The sequence below is a fragment of the Poecile atricapillus genome, chromosome 3 (genome assembly GCF_030490865.1).
Source record: "Poecile atricapillus isolate bPoeAtr1 chromosome 3, bPoeAtr1.hap1, whole genome shotgun sequence".
NCBI classification, from domain to species: Eukaryota; Metazoa; Chordata; class Aves; order Passeriformes; family Paridae; genus Poecile; species Poecile atricapillus.
The window spans coordinates 1,815,732-1,839,408 of record NC_081251.1 but is presented as its reverse complement, the minus strand read 5'-3'; the positions used below and the strand labels follow the sequence as shown (position 1 = coordinate 1,839,408).

The following is a 23,677-nucleotide window of genomic DNA, read 5'->3' as shown; positions in this document are numbered from 1 at the left end:
AATTAACCCGGAATTATCGGGGAATTATTCGGGAAATAATCAGGAATAATTGGGGAATTATTGGGGAATTATTGAGGAATTATTGGGGAAATATTTGGAAATTATTGGGGAATTATTGGGGAATTATTGGGGAATTATTGGGGAATTATTGGGGAATTATTGGGGAATTATTGGGGAAATATTTGGAAATTATTGGGGAATTATTGGGGAATTATTGGGGAATTATTGAGGAATTATTGGGGAATTATTTGGGAATTATTGGGGAATTATTGAGGAATTATTGGGGAATTAACCCGGAATTATCGGGGAATTATTAGGGGAATAATGAGGAATAATTGGGGAATTATTGGGGAATTATTGGGGAATTATTGGGAATTATTGGGGAAATAATTGGGAATTATTGGGGAACTATTCAGGAAATAATCAGGAATTATTGGGGAATTAATGGGGAATTAATGGGGAAATAATTGGGAATTCTTGGGGAATTGTTGGGGAAATAATCCGGAATTATTGGGGAAATATTGAAGAGTTTTTGAGGAAAAAATTGGGAATTATTAGGGAATTATTGGGGAAATATTGGGAAATTAACCCGGAATTATCAGGGAATTATTGGGAAATAATTGTGAATTATTGGGGAATTATTGGGGAAATAATTGGGGAAATAATTGGGAATTATTGGGGAAATAATTGAGAATTATTGGGGAATTATTGGGGAATTTTTTTGGGAATTATTGGGGAATTAACCCGGAATTATCAGGGAATTATTGGGGAAATAATTGGGGAATTACTGGGGAATTTTTTGGGAATTATTGGGGAAATAATCAAGAATTATTGGGGAATTATTGGGAAATTAACCCGGAATTATTGGGGAATAATTGGGGAATTATCCAGGAATTATTCAGGAATTATTTGGGAAATACTCGGGAATTATTGGGAAATTAACCCGGAATTATTCTTCCAGAATTTTTCTGGAATTATTGGGGAATTATTGGGGAATTCTTGGGGAATTATTTGGGAATAATTGGGGAATTTTTCTGGAATTAACCTGGAATTATTGGGAAATTATTGGGGAATTATCAGGGAAATATTGGGGAATTACTGGGGAATTCTTGGGGGAATACTCAGGAATTCTTGGGGAATTCTTGGGGAATTCTTGGGGAATTCTTGGAGAATTATTCTGGAATTATTCAGGAATTATTCAGGAATTTTTTGGGAAATACTTGGGAATTACTGGGGAATTATTGGGGAAATAATTGGGAATTGTTGGGGAATTATTTGGGAATTATTGGGGAATTATTTGGGAATTATTGGGGAATTATTTGGGAATTATTGGGGAAACAATCAGGAATTATTGGGGAATTAACCCGGAATTATCAGGGAATTATTCAGTAATTATTGGGGAATAAACCCGGAATTATCGGGGAATTATTCGGGAAATAATCAGGAATTATTGGGGAATTATTGGGGAATTAAACTGGAATTATTAGGGAATTATTTGGGAATTATTGGGGGAATACTCAGGAATTCTTGAGGAATTCTTGGGGAATTCTTGGAGAATTATTCTGGAATTATTCAGGAATTATTCGGGAATTATTGGGAAAATACTTGGGAATTATTGGGAAATTAACTGAGAATTATTATTTTGGGGAATTATTGGGAAAATATTCTGGAATTAACCTGGAATTATTTGGGAATTATTTGGGAATTATTGGGGAATAATTGGGGAATTTTTCTGGAATTATCCTGGAATTATTGGGGAACTGTCAGGGAATTCTTGGGGAAATATTCCAGAATTCTTCTGGAATTAGAGAAGGAATTTCCCGGGGAAAAGGGGGAAAAATTTGGGAAGGAATTTTCTGGAAAAAGGGTGAGAAATTTGGGGATTGAGAAGGAATTTCCCTGGGAAATGTTGGGATTTGGGATAGAATTCCCTGGGAAAATGGGGGAAGAATTTGGGAAGGATTTGGGAAGGAAATATTCGGGATGGGGATCCGGGATGTGGATCCAGGATGGGGATCTGGGATGGGGATCCGGGACAGGGATCCAGGATGGGGATTGGGGATCCAGGATATGGATCTGGGATGGGGATCCGGGATGGGGATCTGGGATATGGATCAGAGATGGGGATCCAGTGGGATGTGGATCCGGTGGGATTTGGGATCCAGGACGGGGATCCGGGATGGGGATCTGGGATGGGGATCCAGGATATGGATCAGAGATGGGGATCCAGTGGGATGTGGATCCGGTGGGATTTGGGATCCAGGACGGGGATCCGGGATGGGGATCTGGGATGGGGATCCAGGATATGGATCAGAGATGGGGATCCAGTGGGATGTGGATCCGGTGGGATTTGGGATCCAGGACGGGGATCCAGGATGGGGATCTGGAACAGGGATCCGGGATTTGGGATTTGGGTTCCGGGATTCGGGTTTTGGATCTGGTAAAATGGGGATGGGGATCCAGGACAGGGATCCAGGATGTGGATCCGGGATTTGGGATGTGGATCCGGTAAGATGGGGACGGGGATCTGGGATCTGGGATGCGGATCCGGTAAAATGGGGATGGGGATCTGGGATCAGGGATCCAGGATCTGGGATCAGGGATTGGGTGGGATTCGGGATTTGGGATGCGGACCCGTATTGGTGTCGGCCGATGTCGCGGATCCCAGGATGAGGATCCGGGATGGGGATCCGGGATATGGATTCGGGATGGGGATCCGGGATTCAGGATTTGGGATCCGGGATTTGGGTTTTGGATCTGGTAAGATGGGGATGGGGATCCAGGACAGGGATTTGGGATGTGGATCCGGTAAGATGGGGAAGGGGATCCTGGATCAGGGATCCAGGTTGTGGATCTGGGATGTGGATCCGGAACAGGGATCCAGGATGTGGATCTGGGATGGGGATCCAGGACAGGGATCCAGGTTGTGGATCTGGGATGGGGATCCAGGACAGGGATCCAGGATATGGATCTGGGATGGGGATCCCAGATTTGGGATGTGGATCCAGTAAGGTGGGGATGGGGATCCGGGATCAGGGATCTGATGGGATTTGGGATTTGGGATTCGGGACGTGGATCCGGTTAGATGTGGACGGGGATCTGAGATCAGGGATCTGGGATCCAGGATCAGGGATCGGGTGGGATTGGGGATTTGGGATTTGGGATGCGGACCCGTATCGGTGCCGGCCGACGTCGCGGATCCCAGGATGGGGATCTGGGATATGGATTTGGGATGGGGATCCAGGATGGGGATCCGGGATTCGGGACATGGATCCGGTTAGATGGGGACGGGGATCCGGGATCCGGGATCAGGGATCAGGGATCGGGTGGGATTCGGGATCTGGGATTTGGGATGCGGACCCGTATCGGTGCCGGCCGACGTCGCGGATCAGCCGCTCGGACAGGTAGGCTCCGATGCGATCGAGTTTCTCCGGAGCCGAGAGCGCGTAGAACGTCAGCTTCTCCATGTTGCTCTTCACCAGCCCATCCTGCCCGGAATTCCCGGGAATTCAGCGGGAAAAGGGATGGGATCCACCCGAGATTCCCGGGAATTCACCAGGAAAAGGGCTTGGATCCACCCGGGATTCCCAAGAATTCGCCAGGAAAAGGGATCAGATCCAGCCCAGGATTCCTCGGAATTCTCCAGGAAAAGGGCGCGGATCCACCCGGGATTCCCAGAAATTCACCGGGAAAAGGGTGGGGACCCAGCCCAGGATTCTCGGGAATTCAGTGGGAAAAGGGATCAGATCCAGCCCAGGATTCCCGGGAATTCACCAGGAAAAGGGCTCGGATCCAGCCCGGGATTCCCAGGAATTCACCAGGAAAAGGGCGCGGATCCAGCCCAGGATTCCCGGGAATTCACCGGGAAAAGGGATCGGATCCAGCCTGGGATTCGCAGGAATTCTCCAGGAAAAGGGCTTGGATCCACCCGGGATTCCCGGGAATTCTCCAGGAAAAGGGATGGGATCCACCCGAGATTCCCGGGAATTCAGCGGGAAAAGGGATCAGATCCAGCCCGGGATTCCCAGGAATTCTCCAGGAAAAGGGCTCGGATCCAGCCTGGGATTCCCGGGAATTCACCGGGAAAAGGGATCGGATCCACCCGGGATTCCCGGGAATTCAGCGGAAAAAGGGCTCGGATCCAGCCCGGGATTCCCGGGAATTCACCAGGAAAATTGCAGCCCCAGGGGAGGATCCCGGGTGTTCCCATGGAATGATCCCAGTTATTCCCCAGTATTCCCATGGAATGATCCCAAATATTCCCATGGAATGATCCCAGATATTCCCAAATATTCCCATGGAATGATCCCCGATATTCCCAAATATTCTCATTGAATGATCCCAAATATTCCCAGATATTCCCATGGAACAATCCCAGATATTCCCAAATATTCCCATGGAATGATCCCAGATATTCCCATGGAATGATCCCAAATATTCCCATGGAATGATCCCAAATATTCCCAATATTCCCATGGAATGATCCCAGTTATCCCACTTATCCCCATGGAGCGATCTCGGGTGTTCCCAATTATTCCCATGGAATTATCCCAGATATTCCCAGGTATTCCCATGGTCCATGATCCCAAATATTCCCATGGAATGATCCCCAGATTTCCCAGTTATTCCCATGGAATGATCCCAGTTATTCCCAATATTCCCATGGAATGATCCCCAAATATTCCCAATATTCCCATGGAATGATCCCCAAATATTCCAAATATTCCCATGGAATGATCCCAGGAATTCCCAGCCCTTGGAATTCCATCCCAAATCCCAAATTCCCAATCCCAGATCTCAAATCCGGAATCCCAAATCCCAAAATCCCTGAATCCGAACCCCAAACTCCCAAATTTCCCAATCTGAAATCCCTAATTCCCAAATCCCGGAGCAGAAATTCCCAGAAAATCCCAAAAATTCCCAGAAAATCTCCAAAAATTCCCAGAAAATCCCCCAAAATTCCCCAAATAATTCCCAAACCCTGGAATTCCAGACCCCAAATCCCAAAACCGAAATTCCCAGAAAATCCCAAAAATTCCCCAAAATTTCCAAAATCCCCTGATCCCAAAATCCAGACTCCAAATCCCAAATTCCCAAATCCCAAACCCAAAATTCCCAGAAAATCCCAAAAATTCTCAGAAAATCCCCAAAATTCCCCAAATTCCCAAAACCCCAAATCCCAAATTTCCCGAATCCCAAAGCTGAAATTCCCGGCAAATCCCAAAAAAAATCCCAGAAAATCCCCAAAATTCCCAAAAAATAAAAAAAATTTCCCAGAAAATCCAAAAAAATTCCCCCCAAAAATGCAAAAATATTCCCAGAAAATCCCCAAAATCCCAAATTCTCAAATCCCAAATTTCCTGAATCCCAAAGCTGAAATTCCCAGAAAATCCCCAAAATTCCCCAAATCCCCAAAATTCCCAGAAAATCCCCAAAATTCCCCAAATTCCAAATCCCAAAACTGAAATTCCCAGAAAATCCCCAAAATTCCCAGAAAATCCAAAAAAATTCCCCCCAAAAATGCAAAAAAATTCCCAGAAAATCCCCAAAATTCCCCAAATTCTCAAATCCCAAATTTCCTGAATCCCAAAGCTGAAATTCCCAGAAAATCCCCAAAATTCCCAGAAAATAAAAAAAAAATCCCAGAAAATCCCCCAAAATTCCCCAAATCCCCAAAATCCTGAATTCCCCAAAATCCCAAATTCCCAAATTCCCAAACCCCCAAAATTCCCAATCCCTGCTGAGGAATTCCCAGGAAAATCCCCCCCCCCTTTTCCCATGGGAATTTTTGGGCTGGGCCCATTCCCAGATTCCCAAATCCCGAAGCCAAAATTCCCAGAAAATCCCAAATTCTCAAATCCCAAAATCCCAAATCCCAAAGCCAAAATTCCCAGAAAATAAAAAAAAAATTTCCCAAAAAAATAAAAGAAAATCCCAGAAAATCCCAAAAATTCTCAGAAAATCCCCAAAATTCCCCAAATCCCCAAAACCCCAAATCCCAAATTTCCCAAATCCCAAAGCTGAAATTCCCAGCAAATCCCAAAAAAAATCCCAGAAAATCCCCAAAATTCTCAGAAAATCCCAAAAATTCCCAAAAAAAAAAAAAAATTCCCAGAAAATCCCCAAAATTCCCAGAAAATCCAAAAAAATTCCCCCCAAAAATGCAAAAAAATTCCCAGAAAATCCCCAAAATCCCAAATTCTCAAATCCCAAAATCCCAAATCCCAAAACCGAAATTCCCAGAAAATAAAAAAAAATCTCAAAAAAATCCAAAAAAATCCCAGAAAATCCCAAAAATTCTCAGAAAATCCCCAAAATCCCCCAAATTCCCAAAACCCCAAATCCCAAATTTCCCGAATCCCAAAGCTGAAATTCCCAGCAAATCCCAAAAAAAATCCCAGAAAATCCCCAAAATTCCCAAAAAATAAAAAAAAATTCCCAGAAAATCCCCAAAATTCCCCAAATCCCCAAAATTCCCCAAATTCCCAAATCCCAAAACCAAAATTCCCAGAAAATCCCAAAAATTCTCAGAAAATCCCCAAAATTCCCCAAATCCCCAATTCCCAAACCCCAGAATTCCAGACTCCAAATCCCAAATTCCCAAATCCCAAATCCAAAAAAAAAATCCCAGAAAATCCCCAAAATTCCCAGAAAATCCCAAAAATTCCCAGGAAAATCCCGTCCCCCCATTTTCCCATGGGAATTTTCAGGCTGGGCCATTCCCAGAATTCCCAGAATTCCCAGAATTCCCAGAAAATCCTCGGGAATCACCTCGGGATCCTCGGGGAAGATGTTGTCCACGAGCCGCTTGTAGCGGGGCCGGAGCGCTCCGCAACAGCCGCAAACCCCTGGAAAAACGGGAAAAATCCGGGATTTGGGATCCTCCCATTCCAAAGAATTCCCAAAAAATTCCCAAAGAATTCCCAGGAATCCACAGAGAGGCCTCGGAGCCGGGAAAATCCCAAAATTCCCGAATTTCCTGCTGGGAATTCCATGGGGAAATGATTGGACGGAGGAGGAGCCGGAATTCCTGGATTTTCCCGATTTTTCCTGGAATTTTTTGGGAATTTTTGAGGGGTTTTAAAGGAGGGATTTGGGGGGGAATTCCCAAAATATTTTTTGGGATTTTGGGATGGGATCCTGGAATTCTGCAGGGTGGGAATGGAGGGATGAGAGCATTCCCAAAAAAATCCAAAAATCTGGGAGGAAAAGCGGGAAAAAGGCTGGAAAAGCGGGAGAAATCAGGGAAAATTGGGATAATTCCTTCAAAATCTGGGATAAAGCCTGGAAAATTGGGATAAAGCCTTAAAAAATGGGAGAAATCCATTAAAAAATGGGATAATTCCTGGAAAACCCGGAAGAAAGCCTTAAAAATCAGGATAAATCCTGGAAATCTGGGATAATTCCTGGAAAACTGGGATAAATCCATAAAAAATGGGGATAAATCCTGGAAAAACAGGGATAAAGGCTGGAAAACTGGGATAAATCCTTAAAAAACCGGGATAAATCCTGGAAAATTGGGGTAAATCCTTTAAAAACTGGGATAAAGGTTGGAAAATAGGGATAAATCCAGGAAATCTGGGATAAATCCTGGAAAATTGGGATAAAGCCTCAAAAAATGGGATAAATCCTGGAAAACCAGGATAATTCCTGGAAAATCAGGAGAAACCCTGGAAAACTGGGATAAATCCTTGAAAAACTGGGATAAATCCTGGAAAACCGTGAGAAATTGGGGAAAATTGGGATAAAGCCTTAAAAAATGGGAGAAATCCATAAAAAATGGGATAAATCCTGGAAAACCGGGATAATTCCTTAAAAAACTGGGATAATTCCTGGAAAACTGGGATAATTCCTTAAAAAACTGGGATAATTCCTGGAAAACTGGGAGAAACACTGGAAAACCGGGATAAATCCTTGGAAAAATGGGATAATTCCTTAAAAAAACAGGAAAAATCCTGGAAATCTGGGATAAAACCAGGAAATCTGGGATAAATCCTGGAAAATTGGGATAAAGCATTAAAAAATTGGGATAAATCCTGGAAAATCAGGATAAATCCTGGAAAACCGGGATAAATCCAGGAAATCTGGGATAAATCCAGGAAATCTGGGATAAATCCTGGAAAATTGGGATAAAGCCTTAAAAAAATGGGAAAAGTCCATAAAAATGGGATAAATCCATTTAAAAAATGGGGATAAATCCTGGAAAACCGGGATAAATCCTTTAAAAAACCGGGATAAAGGTTGGAAAATCAGGGGAAAACCTGGAAAACCGGGATAAATCCTGGAAATCTGCAATAAATCCTGGAAAACCGGGATAAATCCTTAAAAAACCAGGGATAAAAACTGGATAATTGGGATAAAGCCTTAAAAAACAGGGATAAAGGTTGGAAAACTGGGATAAATCCAGGAAATCTGGGATAAATCCTGGAAAATTGGGATAAAGCCTAAAAAAATGGGAAAAATACATAAAAAATGGGATAAGTTCATTAGAAAATTGGGATAAATCCTGGAAAATCGGGATAAATCCTTTAAAAACCGGGATAAAGGTTGGAAAACTGGGATAAATCCAGGGAAAACCGGGAAAAAGGCTGGAAAATCAGGGGAAACCCTGGAAAACCGGGATAAATCCTGGAAATCTGCGATAAATCCTGGAAAACTGGGATAAATCCTTAAAAAAACAGGGATAAAGGTTGGAAAACCGGGATAAATCCAGGAAATCTGGGATAAATCCTGGAAAATTGGGATAAAGCCTCAAAAAACTGGGAAAAATCAATAAAAAATGGGATAAATCCATAAAAAATGGGGATAAAGGCTGGAAAATTGGGATAAATCCTTAAAAAACTGGGAGAAAGGTTGGAAAATAGGGAAAAATCCAGGAAATCTGGGATAAATCCTGGAAAATTGGGATAAAGCCTAAAAAAAATGGGAAAAATCCATAAAAAGTGGGATAAATCCATAAAAAAATGGGGATAAATCCTGGAAAACAGGGAAAAATCCTGGAAAATTGGGATAAAGTATTTAAAAACCGGGATAAATCCTTAAAAAACCGGGATAAATCCTGGAAAATTGGGATAAATCCTTAAAAAAACAGGGATAAATACTGGAAAATTGGGATAAAGCCTTAAAAAACCGGGATAAATCCTTAATAAACTGAGATAAAGGCTGGAAAACCGGGATAAATCCGGGGAAAACCGGGATAAATCCGGGGAAAACCGGGATAAATCCAGGGAAAACCGGGATAAATCCCCACAATTCACTTCCCAATCATTCCCCAAGGACGGAGCCAGCAATTCCCGCCAGAATTCCCAACAATTCCCCCTTTCCCGAGCCCGTTTTTCCTTGGAATTCTGCCCATCCCCCCCCCTCCCCCTCCCCCTCCTCCTCCTCCTCCTCCCGAACGCGGCAAAAAAAAATTCCCAAAAAAAAAACCGGGAAAAAAAAAAAAAAAAAGGGAAAAAAATCCGGGAAAAATCAAATTCCCGATCCCGATTTTCCAGAGGGAAATCAAAAAATTCCCGAATTTCGGGAGCTTTACCTGCTCCAGGCACGGGCAGCATTTCCCGGGAGAGGATCGGGAATGCCGGGAATGAATTCCGGGAATTCCGGGATCAATTCCCGATTTTCCCGGTGCTTCCCGCATCGCTCCCAAAAAAAAAAAATTAAAAAATAAAATAAAAATAAAATAAAAATAAAAAAATCCGGGAATTGCGGCTGGAAAAACGGGAATTGAGGATGGAATTTTGGGGATTTGGATCGAAGAATTCCCGGTTTTTTTTGGTGTTTTTTTTTTTTTTTTTCCAAAGGGATGAGGGGAAAATCCGGGAATTGCGGTTGGAATTGTGGGAATTGAGGTTGGAAAAGGGGGGAGGGGGGGGAGGGGGATTTTTCCAAAGGTTTTTTTGGCTCGGGAAGGAGAAAAGTTGGGAATGGGGGTGGGGGAGGGGTGGGAGAGGAATTTTTTGGGAATTTTGGGGATTTTGGGAAGCGGCGGCTCCTCCTCGCCCCCCCCCCCCCCCTCGGGAATTTTCTGATGGAAAAGCAGCGGATCCAAGAAATTCCCGGGATTTTCCCGGGATCTGGGAATGGTTTGGGCGGGAAAGGAGCGGAATTCCCAATCCCAGCCCGGGAAAATTCCAGGGAATCCTTGGAATTCCAGCCCAGCCGGGAATTCCTTCCCCAAATCCTGCCCCGATTCCCTTTTCCCAGAGGGAATCCGCTCCCAGTTTTCCCGACATTCCCAAAGTTTTGTTTTGTTTTATTTTATTTTATTTTATTTTATTTTATTTTATTTTATTTTATTTTATTTTATTTTATTTTATTTTATTTTACTTTATTTTATTTTATTTTATTTTATTTTATTTTATTTTATTTTATTTTATTTTATTTTATTTTATTTTATTTTATTTTATTCTTTTTTACTTTATTTTATTTTTATTTGTTTTATTTTATTTTTATGGTATTTTATTTTTTATTTTATTTTATTTTTAATTTTTAATCCTTACTTTTATTTTTATTTTATTTATTTTATGTTATTTTATTTTATTGTATTTTATTTTTTATTTTATTTTATTTTATTTTTTATTTTATTTATTTAATTTTATATTTATTTTTATTTTATTTTATTCTTAATTTAATATTTTATTTTATTATATTTTTAATTTTATTTTATTTATTTTATTTTTATTGTTTTTAATTTTTAAAAATGATTTTATTTTTTATTTTATATTTTACATTTTATATTTTATATTTTATTTTTATTTTATTTATTTTATGTTACTTTATTTTATTTTTATTTTATTTTTATTTTATTCTTATTTATTTTTAATTTTTGAATTTTAATTTTTAATTTATTTTTTAATTTTAATTTAATTTAATTTAATTTAATTTTATTTAATTTTATTTTATTTTTAATTTTTAATTTTTAATTCTTATTTTTTATTTTATCTATTTTATGTTATTTTATTTTTTATTGCATTTTATTTTATTTTTTATTTTATATTTTATTTTATTTTTTATTTTATTCATTTTATTTATTTTATTATATTTTTTATTTTATTATTTAATTTGTTTCATTCATTTTTAATTATTTTATATTATATTATATTTATATTATTTTTAATTCTTTTAATTATTTTTTATTTTATTTTATCTTATTTTACTTTTTTTATTTTATATTTTATTATTTTTTAATTTTATTTTTAAATTTATTTTTATTTTATCTTATTCTTAACTAATTTTTTTAATTTTATTATATTTTTAATTTTATTTTATTTATTTTTTTTCTATTTTTTAATTTTTAAAATTTATTTTATTTTTTATTTTACTTATTTTATTTTATATTTTATATTTTATATTTTATATTTTATATTTTATATTTTATATTTTATATTTCTTTTATTTTTTATTTTTATTTTCCTTTTTTCTATTTTATTTATTTTTTTTATTATTTTATTTTATTTTATTTTATTTTATTTTATTTTATTTTATTTCATTTTTTACTTTTTTACTTTATTTTATTTTTATTTGTTTTATTTTATTTTTATTGTATTTTATTTTTTATTTTATTTCATTTTTAATTTTTAATCCTTACTTTTATTTTTATTTTATTTATTTTATTTTATTTCATTTCATTTCATTTCATTTCATTTCATTTCATTTTATTTTATTTTATTTTATTTTATTTTAATTTTTTTTACAAATCAGTTTTGTTTTTTTTTTCCTGGGAATGATCAGGAAAAGCCTCGGGATGCGGAATTCCAGGCCTGGAATTGGGGAGGGGGAAAAAAATCCGGGAAAAGGAGGAAGAGGAGGAAAAGTGAAGGAAAAGGGGGGAAAATGAAGGAAAAAATGAGGGAAAATCAGGAAAAATGGAAGAAAAAGTGGAAAAAGGGAGGAAAAAGGGAGGAAAAGCTGGGAAATGGAGAAAAAGTGGGGAAAAGAGGAAAAGAAGGAAAAGGATGGAAAAAAGGAAGGAAAAGGTAAAGGAAAAGTGAAGGAAAAAAGTGGAAAAAGGAAGGAAAAGAAAAAAGGAAAAAAGTGGAGGAAAATGGGAAAAATGAGGAAAAGAAGGGAAATGGGAAAAAATGAAGGAAAAATGAAGGGAAAGGAGGAAAAAAGGGAAAAACGGAGGAAAAAAATGGGAAAAAAGGGAAAAAAGAGGAAAATAAGGAAAAGGAGGGAAAAAAGGAAGGAAAATATTGAGGAAAAGGAAGGAAAAGGAGGAAAAGAAATGGAAAAAATGGAGAAAAAGGGGGAAAAGTGGAAAAGAAGGAAAATGGGGAAAAAAGAAGGAAAAATGAAGGAAAAGAAGGAAAAAAGGCAAAAAAAGGAGGAAAAAATGGAGAAAAAGGGGAAAAAGGAGGAAAAGAAGGAAAATGGGGGGAAAAGGGAGAAAATAAGGAAAAGGAGGGAAAAATGAGGGAAAAGATGAAGGAAAAATGAAGGAAAAGGAGGGAAAAGGAGGAAAAATGTGGGAAAGGAGGAAAAAGAGGAAAACTGAGGAAAAAGAGGGAAAATGAAGGAAAATGGAGGAAAAACTGGGAAAATTGAGAAAAAAAGGGGGAAATGAGGAAAAGAAGGAAAATGGGGGAAAAAGGGAGAAAATAAGGAAAAGGAGGGAAAAATGAAGGAAAAGGAGGAAAAATAGGAAAAGGAAGGAAAAAGGGGGAAAATGGAGGAAAAAGGAAGGAAAAATGAGGGAAAGTAGGGAAAAATGGAAAACAGAGGAAAAGAAGGAAAATGGGAAAAAATGAGGGGGAAAATGAAGAAAATGAAGGAAAAAGGGGAAAAAAGGAGGAAAAAATGGAGAGAAAAAGGGGAAAAAAGAGGAAAAGAAGGAAAATGGGGGAAAAAGGGAGAAAATAAGGAAAAGGAGGGAAAAATGAAGGAAAAGGAGGAAAAATGTGGGAAAGGAGGAAAAATAGGAAAAGGAAGGAAAAAGAGGGAAAATGAAGGAAAAATGGAGGAAAAACTGGGAAAATTGAGAAAAAATGGGAAAATGAGGAAAAGAAGGAAAATGGGGGAAAAAAGGAAGGAAAAGGAGGAAAAAATGAAGGAAAAATGAAGGAAAAGGAGGGAAAGTCGGGAAAATGGAGAAAAATGGGAAAAAAAGAGGAAAAGAAGGAAAATGGGGGAAAATGAGGGGGAAAATGAAGGAAAAAAGGGGAAAAGGGAGGAAAAGGAGGGAAAAACGAAGGGAAAATGATGGAAAAGTGAAGGAACAGAAAAAAGGGGAAAAAATGGAGAAAAATGGGAAAAATATGGAAAATGGGGAAAAATGAAGGGAGAAGGAAGGAAAAGGAGGAAAATATGGAAAAATGGAAAAAAAGAGGAAAAAATGAGGAAAAAAGGAGGAAAGAATGAGGAAAAATAGAGAAAAAAGGGAAAAAAGAGGAAAATAAGGAAAAGGATGGAAAAATGAGGGAAAAATGAAGGAAAAGGAGGAAAAATAAAGGAAAATGAGGGGAAAATGAAGAGAAAATGGAAAAAAGAGGAAAAGATGAAAAATGGGAAAAAAATGAAGGAAAAATGAAGGAAAATATGAATGAAAAGGGGGAAAAAGGAGGAAAAGGAGGAAAAATGAAGGAAAAGGAGGAAAATCTGGGAAAATTGAGATAAAAGGGAAAAATGAGGAAAGGAAAGAAAATGGGGGGGAAAAAAAGGAAGGAAAAGGGAGAAAAGAAGGGAAAGGAGGAAAAAATGAAGGAAAAATGAAGGAAAAAGAGGGAAAATGAAGGAAAAATGGAGGAAAAATGAAGGAAAAGGAGGAAAATCTGGGAAAATTGAGAAAAAAAAGGGGAAATGAGAAAAAGAAGGAAAATGCGGAAAAAAGGAAGGAAAAGGAGGAAAAAATGAAGGAAAAATGAAGGAAAAAGGAAGGAAAATGGGGAAAAATGTGGGAAAGGAGGAAAAATAGGAAAATGAAGGAAAAAGAGGGAAAATGAAGGAAAAATGGAGGAAAAACTGGGAAAATTGAGAAAAAAAGGGGGAACTGAGGAAAAGAAGGAAAATGGGGGAAAAAAGGAAGGAAAAGGAGGAAAAAATGAAGGAAAAATGAAGGAAAAGGAGGGAAAGTCGGGAAAATGGAGAAAAATGGAAAAAAGATGGAAAAGAAGGAAAATGGGGGAAAATGAGGGGGAAATGAAGGAAAAAAGGGGAAAAGGAAGGAAAAGGAGGGAAAAACGAAGAGAAAATGGAAAAAAGAGGAAAAGCTGGAAAAGGGGGAAAAATGAAGGAAAAAGGAAGGAAAAGGAGGAAAATATGGGGAGAAAAAAGAGGAAAAAATGGAGAAAAAGGGGGAAAAAGAGGAAAAGAAGGAAAATGGGGGAAAAAAGGAAGGAAAAGGGAGAAAGGAAGGGAAAGGAGGAAAAAAAAGAAGGAAAAATGAAGGAAAAAAAGGAAAAGAAAAGAAGGGAAAAATGGGGAAAAGGAGGGGAAAAAATGAAGGAAAAATGAAGGAAAAGGAGACAAAATGTGGGAAAGGAGGAAAAAGAGGAAAATGAAGGAAAAATGGAGGAAAAATGAAGGAAAAGGAGGAAAAACTGGGAAATTTGAGAAAAAAGGGGGAAATGAGGAAAAGAAGGAAAATGGGGGAAAAAAGGAAGGAAAAGGAGGAAAAAATGAAGGAAAAATGAAGGAAAATCAGGAAAAGCTGGGAAAATGCAGGAAAAGGGGAAAAAAAGAGGAAAAGAAGGAAAATGGGGGAAAATGAAGGGAAAAGAAGGAAAATACGGAAAAAATGGAAAAAGGAGGAAAAAAGGAAAAAATGAGGAAAAAATAGAGAAAAAATAGAGAAAAAAGGGAAAAAAGAGGAAAATAAGGAAAATGGGGGGAAAAGGGAGAAAATAAGGAAAAGGAGGGAAAAATGAGGAAAAAGATGAAGGAAAGAAGGAAAAAAAGCAGGAAAAAATGGGGAAAAGGAGGGGGAAAAATGGAGGAAAAATGAAGGAAAAGGAGGAAAATGTGGGAAAGGAGGAAAAATAGGAAAAGGAAGGAAAAAGAGGGAAAATGAAGGAAAAATGGAGGAAAAATGAAGGAAAAGGAGGAAAAAAGGAGGGAAAGAAAAGTGGGAAAATGGGGAGAAAAGGAGGAAAAATGAAGGGAAAATGGAGGAAAAACTGGGAAAATGGAGAATAAAGGGGAAAATGAGGAAAAGAAGGAAAATGGGGAAAAAAAGGAAGGAAAAGGGAGAAAGGAAGGGAAAGGAGAAAAAAAAAGAAGGAAAAATGAAGGAAAAAAATGAAGGAAAGAAGGAAAAAAAAGCAGGAAAAATGGGGAAAAGGAGGGGGGAAAATGAAGGAAAAATGAAGGAAAAATGAAGGAAAAATGAAGGAAAAAGGAAGGAAAATGGGGAAAAATGTGGGAAAGGAGGAAAAATAGGGAAAGGAAGGAAAATGGGGGAAATTAAGGAAAAAAGGGGGAAAATGGAGGAAAAATGAAGGAAAAACAAAGGAAAAATGAAGGAAAAGTGGGAAAATGCTCGTTGGGTTTTCCATCCATTCCGGAGCGGGAATTCAGGGATGGAGAGAGGAATTCCAGGGAAAAATGGGAAAACAAAGAGGGAAAACAGGGAAAGGGGCAATGAAGGGACCCGGATTTGTCTCCCGTGGAAAGGCAGGAAAAACTCCCCAAAATTCCATAAAAATTCCATTAAAATTCCATTAAAATTCCATTAAAATACCAATAAAAATCCATTAAAGTTCCATAAGAATCCCATTAAAATTCCATTAAAATTCCATTAAAATTCCATAAAAATTCCATTAAAATGCCATTAAAATGCCATTAAAATTCCATTAGAATCCCATTAAAATCCCATAAAAATCCTCTTAAAATTCTGCTAAAATTCCATTAAAATTCCATTTAAATCCCATTAAAATTCCCTTTAAATCCCATAAAAATTTCATTTAAATCCCATTAAAATTCCATAAGAATCCCATTAAAACTCTGCTAAAATTCCATTTTAAAAAAATCCACTGAAATCCCATCAAAGTTCCATAAGAATTCCATAAAAAATTCCAGTAAAATTCCATAAGAATCCCATTAAAATCCCATTAAAATCCCATAAAAATCCCATTGAAATCCCATAAAAATCCCATTAAAAATTCCAGCAAAATTCCATAAGAATCACATTAAAATCCCATTCCAATTCCATTAAAATCCCATTGAAATTCCATTAAAATCCCATTCCAATTCCATTAAAATTCCATTGAAATCCCATAAAAATCCCATAAAAATCCCATTAAAATTCTACTCAAATCCCATTGAAATTCCATAAGAATCCCATAAGAATCCCATTAAAAATCCATAAGAATCCCATTAAAATCTGATTAAAATTCCATAAGAATCCCATAAGAATCCAGTTAAAATTCCATTTAAAAAATTCACTGAAATTCCATTTAAATCCCATAAAAATTCCATAAGAATCCCATCAGATTTACATAAGAATTCCATTAAAAATCCCATTAAAATTCCATTAAAATCCAATTAAAATTCCATTTAAATTCCATTGAAATCCCATAAAATCCCATTTAAATTCAGCTAAAATTCCATTTAAAATCCCATTTACATCCCATAAAAATCCCATTTAAATTCCATTGAAATCTCATAGAAATCCCGTAAAAATCCCATTAAAAATTCCAGCAAAATCCCATAAAAATCCCATTAAAATCCCATTTAAATCCCATTCCAATTCCATTAAAATTCCATTTAAATCCCATTAAAATCCCATTAAAATTCCATTCCAATTCCATTAAAATCCCATTGAAATCCCATAAAATCCCATTGAAATCCCATTAAAAATTCCAGCAAAATTCCATTAAAATCCCATTAAAATCCCATTAAAAATTCCAGCAAAATTCCGCTAATATCCCATTAAAATCCCATTCCAATTCCATTAAAATCCCATTAAAATTCCATTAAAATCCCATAAAAATCCCATAAAAATCCCATTTACATTCCATAAAAATTCGGCTAAAATTCCATTAAAACTCCACTGAAATCACATTAAAATCCCATTAAAAATTCCAGCAAAATTCCATTAAAATCCCATTCCAATTCCATTAAAATTCCATTGAAATCCCATAAAAATCCCATAAAAATCCCATTAAAATTCTACTCAAATCCCATTGAAATTCCATTAAAATCCCATAAGAATCCCATTAAAAATCCATAAGAATCCCATTAAAATCTGATTAAAATTCCATAAGAATCCCATAAGAATCCAGTTAAAATTCCATTTAAAAAATTCACTGAAATTCCATTTAAATCCCATAAAAATTCCATAAGAATCCCATTAAAATCCCGTTAAAATTCTGCTAAAATTCCATTAAAATTCCATTGAAGTCCCACCAAAATCTCATTAAAATTCCATTAAAATCCAATTAAAATTCCATTGAAATTCCATTGAAATCCCGTAAAATCCCATTTAAATTCCATTGAAATCTCATAGAAATCCCGTAAAAATCCCATTAAAAATTCCAGCAAAATTCCAGCAAAATCCCATTAAAATCCCATTCCAATTCCATTAAAATTCCAAGAGTCCCATTAAAATCCCATTAAAATTCCTTTTAAAAATTCACTGAGATTCCTTTTAAATTCCATTAAAATTCCATTGAAATCCCATTAAAATCCCATTAAAATCCCATTTAAAATCCCATTAAAATCCCATTAAAATTCCATTAAAATCCCATTTAAATCCCATAAAATCCCATTTAAATTCAGCTAAAATTCCATTGAAATCCTGTGTAAAATCCCATTAAAATTCCATAAAAAATTCCACCAAAATTCCATAAGAATCCCATTGAAATCCCACTAAAATCGCATTAAAATTCCATTTAAATTCCATTGAAATCCCATAAAAATCCCTTTAAAATCCTGTTAAAATTCCCTAAAAACCAGGGGAATAAAAACCGGGAAAAAAAACAGGGAATAGGAAATCGGGAATAAAAAAATCAGGAATAAAATTCAATAAAAAAATAAAATTCGGGAATAAATAAATAAAATAAATAATAAATAAAATAAATAAATAAATAAAATATTATTAAATATTTTATTTATTTATATTAAAATAAAATAAAATTTTTATTTTTTAAATTTAAAAATTTTAAATATTTAAAAAATTTTATTTTTTAAATATTTATTTATTTATATTAATATAAAATAAAATAAATAAATAAATAAAAATAAAATAAAATAAAATTCGGGAATAAAATTCGGGAATAAATTCCCCCCGCGCGTTTCCCGCTTTTCCCGGGAAATTCCCAAGGATTTGGGGCGGGAATTCCGCTGGAATTCCCGGTTTTTCCATGGAAAAAATTCCATTCCCGCCTCGGGCAGGAAGGAGTTAAAGGAGGGATTAAAAAACTCGGGATAATCCCGAGGATTCCAAAGGATTTTCCCAGAATTCCGCGGGAGCCGCGGGAATTCCCGGGAAAAACAAATCCTGCTGATCCCGGGAAAAAAACGGGAAAAATGGGATAAAAACGAGGGAAAATGGGAAAAAAACGGGGGAAAACGGGGAAAAATGGGGAAAAATGGGGAAAAACAGGGAAAATCGGAAAAAAACCGGGAAAAACTGGGAAAAACTGGGATAAAAACGAGGGAAAATGGGAAAAACCGGGAAAAAAACGGGGGAAAACGGGAAAAAACAGGGAAAATTGGGAAAAATCTGGGAAAAACCGGGATAAAAATGGGGAAAAATGGGGAAAAACAGAGAAAATCGGGAAAAATCTGGGAAAACCGGGAAAAAAACGGGGGAAAATGGGAAAAAAAAGGGGGAAACTCGGGAAAAACAGGGATAAAAACAGAGAAAATTGGGGAAAAATGTGGGAAAACCGGGAAAAAACAGGGAAAAAACCGGGAAAATCGGAAAACCCCGGGAACACCAGGAGAAACCAGGAAAAAATAGGGAAAATCAAGGAAAGGCCAGGAAAGACTGGGAAAAAATAGGGATAATCGGGAAAAAAATTGGGAAACCTGGGAGAAACTGAGAAAAAAACGGGGAAAACTGGGAAAAAACAGGGAAAATAAGGGAAAAACCGGGAATAAAACAGGAAAAAAATGAGAAAATCGGAATAAAACTGGGGAAAACTGGGAGAAACCGGGAAAAAAACTGGAGAAACTGGGAAAAAACTGGGAAAACTGGAAGAACTGGGAAAACCGGGAAAATCTGGGAAAACCTGTGATGAAATGGAAAAAACGGGAGAATCGGGAAAAAATGGCAAAAAAATGTGAAAAACCAGGAAAAAACTGGGAAAACCCGGGAAAGAAACAGGAAAAGCAGGAAAAAATGGGAAAAACCTGGAGAAAATGGGAAAAACCGGGAAAACCTGGGAAAAAATGGGAAAACCCCTGGAAAAACGGAGAATTTGGGAGCAGAATTCCCACAGGGTGGATCCCAAAATTCCTGGGATCCGGGGCTTTGGGGATGTTTTCCATGGAATTCCAGAGGGAAAATGGGGGGATCCCGAGTGCTGCAAATTCCTTGGATTTAGGGGTGAAAATTCCATGAAAATTCCCCCAAATAAGGGGAAATTCCCCGAAAAAATTAGGGAAAATTAGGGAAAATCTGGGAAATTTTGGGAAAATTTGGGAAAATTTGGGAATTGGGGTGTGCAGCCCCGGGATAATCCCAGGATTCCGGGAATTCTGGAAATTCAGGAAAAGCAGGATCAGAGTCCCACCTCGGTTTCCCAAATCCATGGAAAATCCCATTCCCAAAATCCCTCCCCCGGCTCCTCTTTCCCGAAATCCCCCAAAATCCCCAAAATCCCTCAAATCCCCCCAAAATTCCTCAAATCCCCCCAAAATTCCTCAAATCCCCCCAAAATTCCTCAAATCCCCCCAAAATTCCGGCATTTTCCCCAAATTCCATCAGGAAAAAACTCACCCAGGTTTTGGGAATTCAGCCCGGGATGAGCCGGGAACAGCCCCAGGATTTGGGATTTGGGATTTGGGGTTTGGAGTTTGGGATTTGGGAATTTGGGATTTTGGGGATTTGGGAATTTGGGATTTTGGGGATTTGGGGATTTGGGAATTTTGGGATTTGGAGGGTGGAATTGGGGGTTAGAAACTGGGATTGGGAATTTTTTGGGTTCTGGGATTGGGAATTTGGGATCTGGGATTTGAGGTTTGGAGTTTGGGATTTGGGGTTTGGGATTGGAGTTTGGGATCCGGGAATTGGGGTTTGGGAATTGGGATCTGGGATTTGGGAATTGGGATTTAGGATTTGGGATTTAGGATTTGGAATTTGGGATTGGAATTTGGGATTTGAGATTTGGGATTCAGGAGTTGGAATTTGGGGTTTGGAATCTGGGATTGGGATGGGATTCAGGATCCGGGATCTGGGATTCAGGATTTGGGATCTGGGGTTTGGGATTTGGGGTTTGGGATTTGGGGTTTGGAATTCAGGATTCAGGATTCGGGATTCAGGATTCAGGATTCAGGATTTGGGATCTGGGATTTGGGATTCAGGGTTTGGAATTCAGGATTCAGGATTCAGGATTTGGGATCTGGGGTTTGGGATTTGGGGTTCGGGGTTCAGGGTTTGGGGTTGTTCGGGATGATTTTGGGACGGGATTTTGGGATGTGCTGGATCGGGGTCCGGCGGCGCCGCTCCCGCTCCGAAGGGTCGGGAAGGACGTTTGGGATCAGCGCTGGATTGGAGAGGCCGCCGGGGATTCCCAAAATCCCCAAATCCCCTTAATCCCGGGAAAGGGGGGGAGGGGCAGGCGCCAGCTGCTGCTGCTCCGGCTGCTCCTCCTTAGCCATGGCCCCAAATCCTGGGATTCGGACCCAAAATCCCAGGATTTGGCCCCAAAATCATGGGATACAGCCCCAAAATTCCAGGATCTACCACAAAATCCTGGGATACGGCCCCATCCTGAGATCCAGTCCCAAAATCCCAGGATCCAGCCCCAAAATCCAGGATCTGGCCCCAAAATCCAGGGATTTGGCCCCATCCTGAGATCCAGTCCCAAAATCTCGGGATCTGGTCCCAAAATCCTGGGATATGGCCCCAAAATCCCGGGATTCAGCCCCAAAATCCCGGGATTCGGACCCAAAACCCCGGGATACGGACCCAAAATCCCAGGATTCGGACCCAAAATACCGGGATACGGCCCTAAAATCCCAGGATTCAGCCCTAAAATCCAGAGATTCAGCCCCAAAATCCTGGGATACGGCCCCAAAATCCGGGGATTTGGCCCCATCCTGAGATCCAGTCCCAAAATCCCAGGATTTGGCCCCAAAATCCTGGGATCTGGCCCCAAAATCCTGGGATTCGGACCCAAAATCCCGGGATACAGCCCCAAAATCCCAGGATATGGCCCTAAAATCACGGGATATGGTCCCAAAATCCTGGGATCCGTCCCCAAAATCCTGGGATCTGGCCCCAAAATCCTGGGATTCGGCCCCAAAATCCCAGAATTCAGCCCCAAATCCTGGGATTTTCCATGGGGAACTTCCTGCCTCACAAATATCCTCAAAATCCTGCAGGAAAACCCCAAATCCCATAAAAGAACCCCAAAATCCCATAAAAGAACCCCAAAATCCCATAAAACCAATCCCAAATCCCACAAAAACCCCAAATCCTGGGATTTTCCATGGGGAACTTCCTGCTCCACATAAAAATCCCAAAATCCCAGGAAAAAAATCCCACAAAAAACCCAAATCCCTCCCAAAAAAATCCCCAAATCCCTCAAAAAAACCCCAAATCCCGGGATTTTCCCTGGGAATTTTCCCGTTTCCCAAAAAAACCCCAAATCCCACAAAATTCCCCCAAATTCCTGAGGAATTTTCCTTGGGGCTGTTCCCAAAAAAACCCAAAATCCCACAAAAAACCCCAAAATCCCAAAAAACCTTTAAAATCCTCAAATAATCCCAAAATCCCATCCGAAAAAATTCCCAGAATTCCATAAAAAACGGGGGGGGGGGGGGGGGGGGATTGAAGGGAGGTGCTGGAATTTTTATGGGATCAAAGAAATTTTGGGATTCCTGGAATCCCAAACCTTTCCCATTCTTCCCATTCCCCAAATTTTGGGATTCCCAAACCTTTCCCATCCCAGAAATTTGGGATTTCAGGATCCCAAACCGATCCCATCCCACAAATCCGGGATTTCCACATCCCAAACTTTTCCCATTCCCCAAATTTTGGGAATGCCAAACCTTTCCCACCCCTCGAATTCGGGATTTCAGGATTCCCACCCCATAAATTTGGGATTCAGGGATTCCCAGCCCTTCCCCACCCCCCAAATTTTGGGCTTTCGGGATCCCAAACCTTTCACACCCCTTGAATTTTGGGATTCCTGGATCCCAAACTTTTCCCACCCCCCATAAATTTTGGGATTTCAGGATCCCAAACCAATCCTGTCCCAGAAATTTTGGGATTCCCGGCTCCCGGCCTTTCTTCACCCCCCGAATTTTGGGATTCCAGGAATCCCAAACCTTTCCAACCCCATAAATTTTGGGATTCTGGGATTCCCAACCCTTTCCCACCCCATAAATTTGGGATTTCGGGATCCCAACCCTTCCCCATCCCCCAAAATTTGGGATTCCGGGATTCCCAGCCCTTTCCCACCCCCCAAATTCGGGATTTCAGGATTCCCAGCCCATAAATTTTGGGATTCCAGGATTCCGAACCCTTCCCCACCCCCCAAATTGGGGATTTCAGGATTCGCACCCCATAAATTTGGGATTCAGGGATTCCCAGCCCTTTCCCATCCCCCAAATTTTGGGATTCCAGGAATCCCAGCCCTTTTCCACCCCATAAAATTTGGGATTCTCGGCTCCCAACCCTTCCCCACCCCCCAAATTTTGGGATTTCGGGATTCCCAGCCCTTTCCCACCCCCCGAATTTCGGGATTCCAGGAATCCCAGCCCTTTTCCACCCCATAAAATTTGGGATTTTCGGCTCCCAAGCCTTCCCCACCCCCCGAATTCGGGATTTCAGGATTCCCACCCCACAAATTTGGGATTCCAGGATTCCCAGCCCTTTCCCACCCCCCGAATTTTGGGATTCCTGCATCCCAAACCTTTCCCATCCCCCAAATTCGGGATTTCAGGATTCGCACCCCATAAATTTGGGATTCTGGGATTCCCAGGCCTTCCCCACCCCCCAAATTTTGGGATTTCGGGATTCCCAGCCCTTTCCCACCCCATAAATTTTGGGATTCCCAATTCCTAAGCCTTTCCCACCCCATAAATTCGGGATTTTGGGATTCCCAACCCTTCCCCACCCCCCGAATTTTGGGATTCCCGCGGGCCGGGCCGGGGATGCTCCGGGCGCTCCGGGGCGGGGCCGTCCTTGGCCCGGGGGGTGGGGGAGGGGCCGCATTCCCGGCGCTGTTCCCGCTCCCCCCTCGGCATTCCCGGAATTCCCGGCGTTCCCGGCGGGCCCGGCATTCCCGGGAATGCGGCGGAATTCCCGCTTTTCCAGCGGCACTGACCGTACATGGCGGGAGGGAGCGCGGCCGGCGGGGGCGGCACCGGGAGCGAGGGGGAGCGGCCCCGCCCCGGGAATGGCGCCGGGAATGCGCCGGGAAAAATCCGGGAATGCGCCGGGAATGCGGGAAAAATCCGGGAATGGCGCCGGGAATAGCGGGGAAAATCCGGGAATGGCGCCGGGAATGCGCCGGGAATAGTGGGAACAAAACGGGAATGGCGCCGGGAATAGCGGGGAAAA

General features: G+C 39.6%; 1 protein-coding gene across 1 annotated transcript in view; it reads right to left on the bottom strand.

Moving 5' to 3' along the window:
* EFR3B (EFR3 homolog B) overlaps positions 1–23,468 on the bottom strand; it is a 78,249-nt gene extending 54,781 nt beyond the window's left edge. Inside the window, exons 1-3 of the mRNA XM_058834078.1 lie at positions 23,442–23,468; positions 6,772–6,848; positions 3,361–3,488 (exon numbers count right to left, since the gene is read on the bottom strand). Coding sequence (XP_058690061.1) covers positions 3,361–3,488; positions 6,772–6,848; positions 23,442–23,448 — 212 coding nt within the window. The 5' untranslated portion in view covers positions 23,449–23,468. The remainder of the gene's footprint in view (positions 1–3,360; positions 3,489–6,771; positions 6,849–23,441) is intronic.
* Between the last annotated feature and the right edge of the window lie 209 nt (positions 23,469–23,677).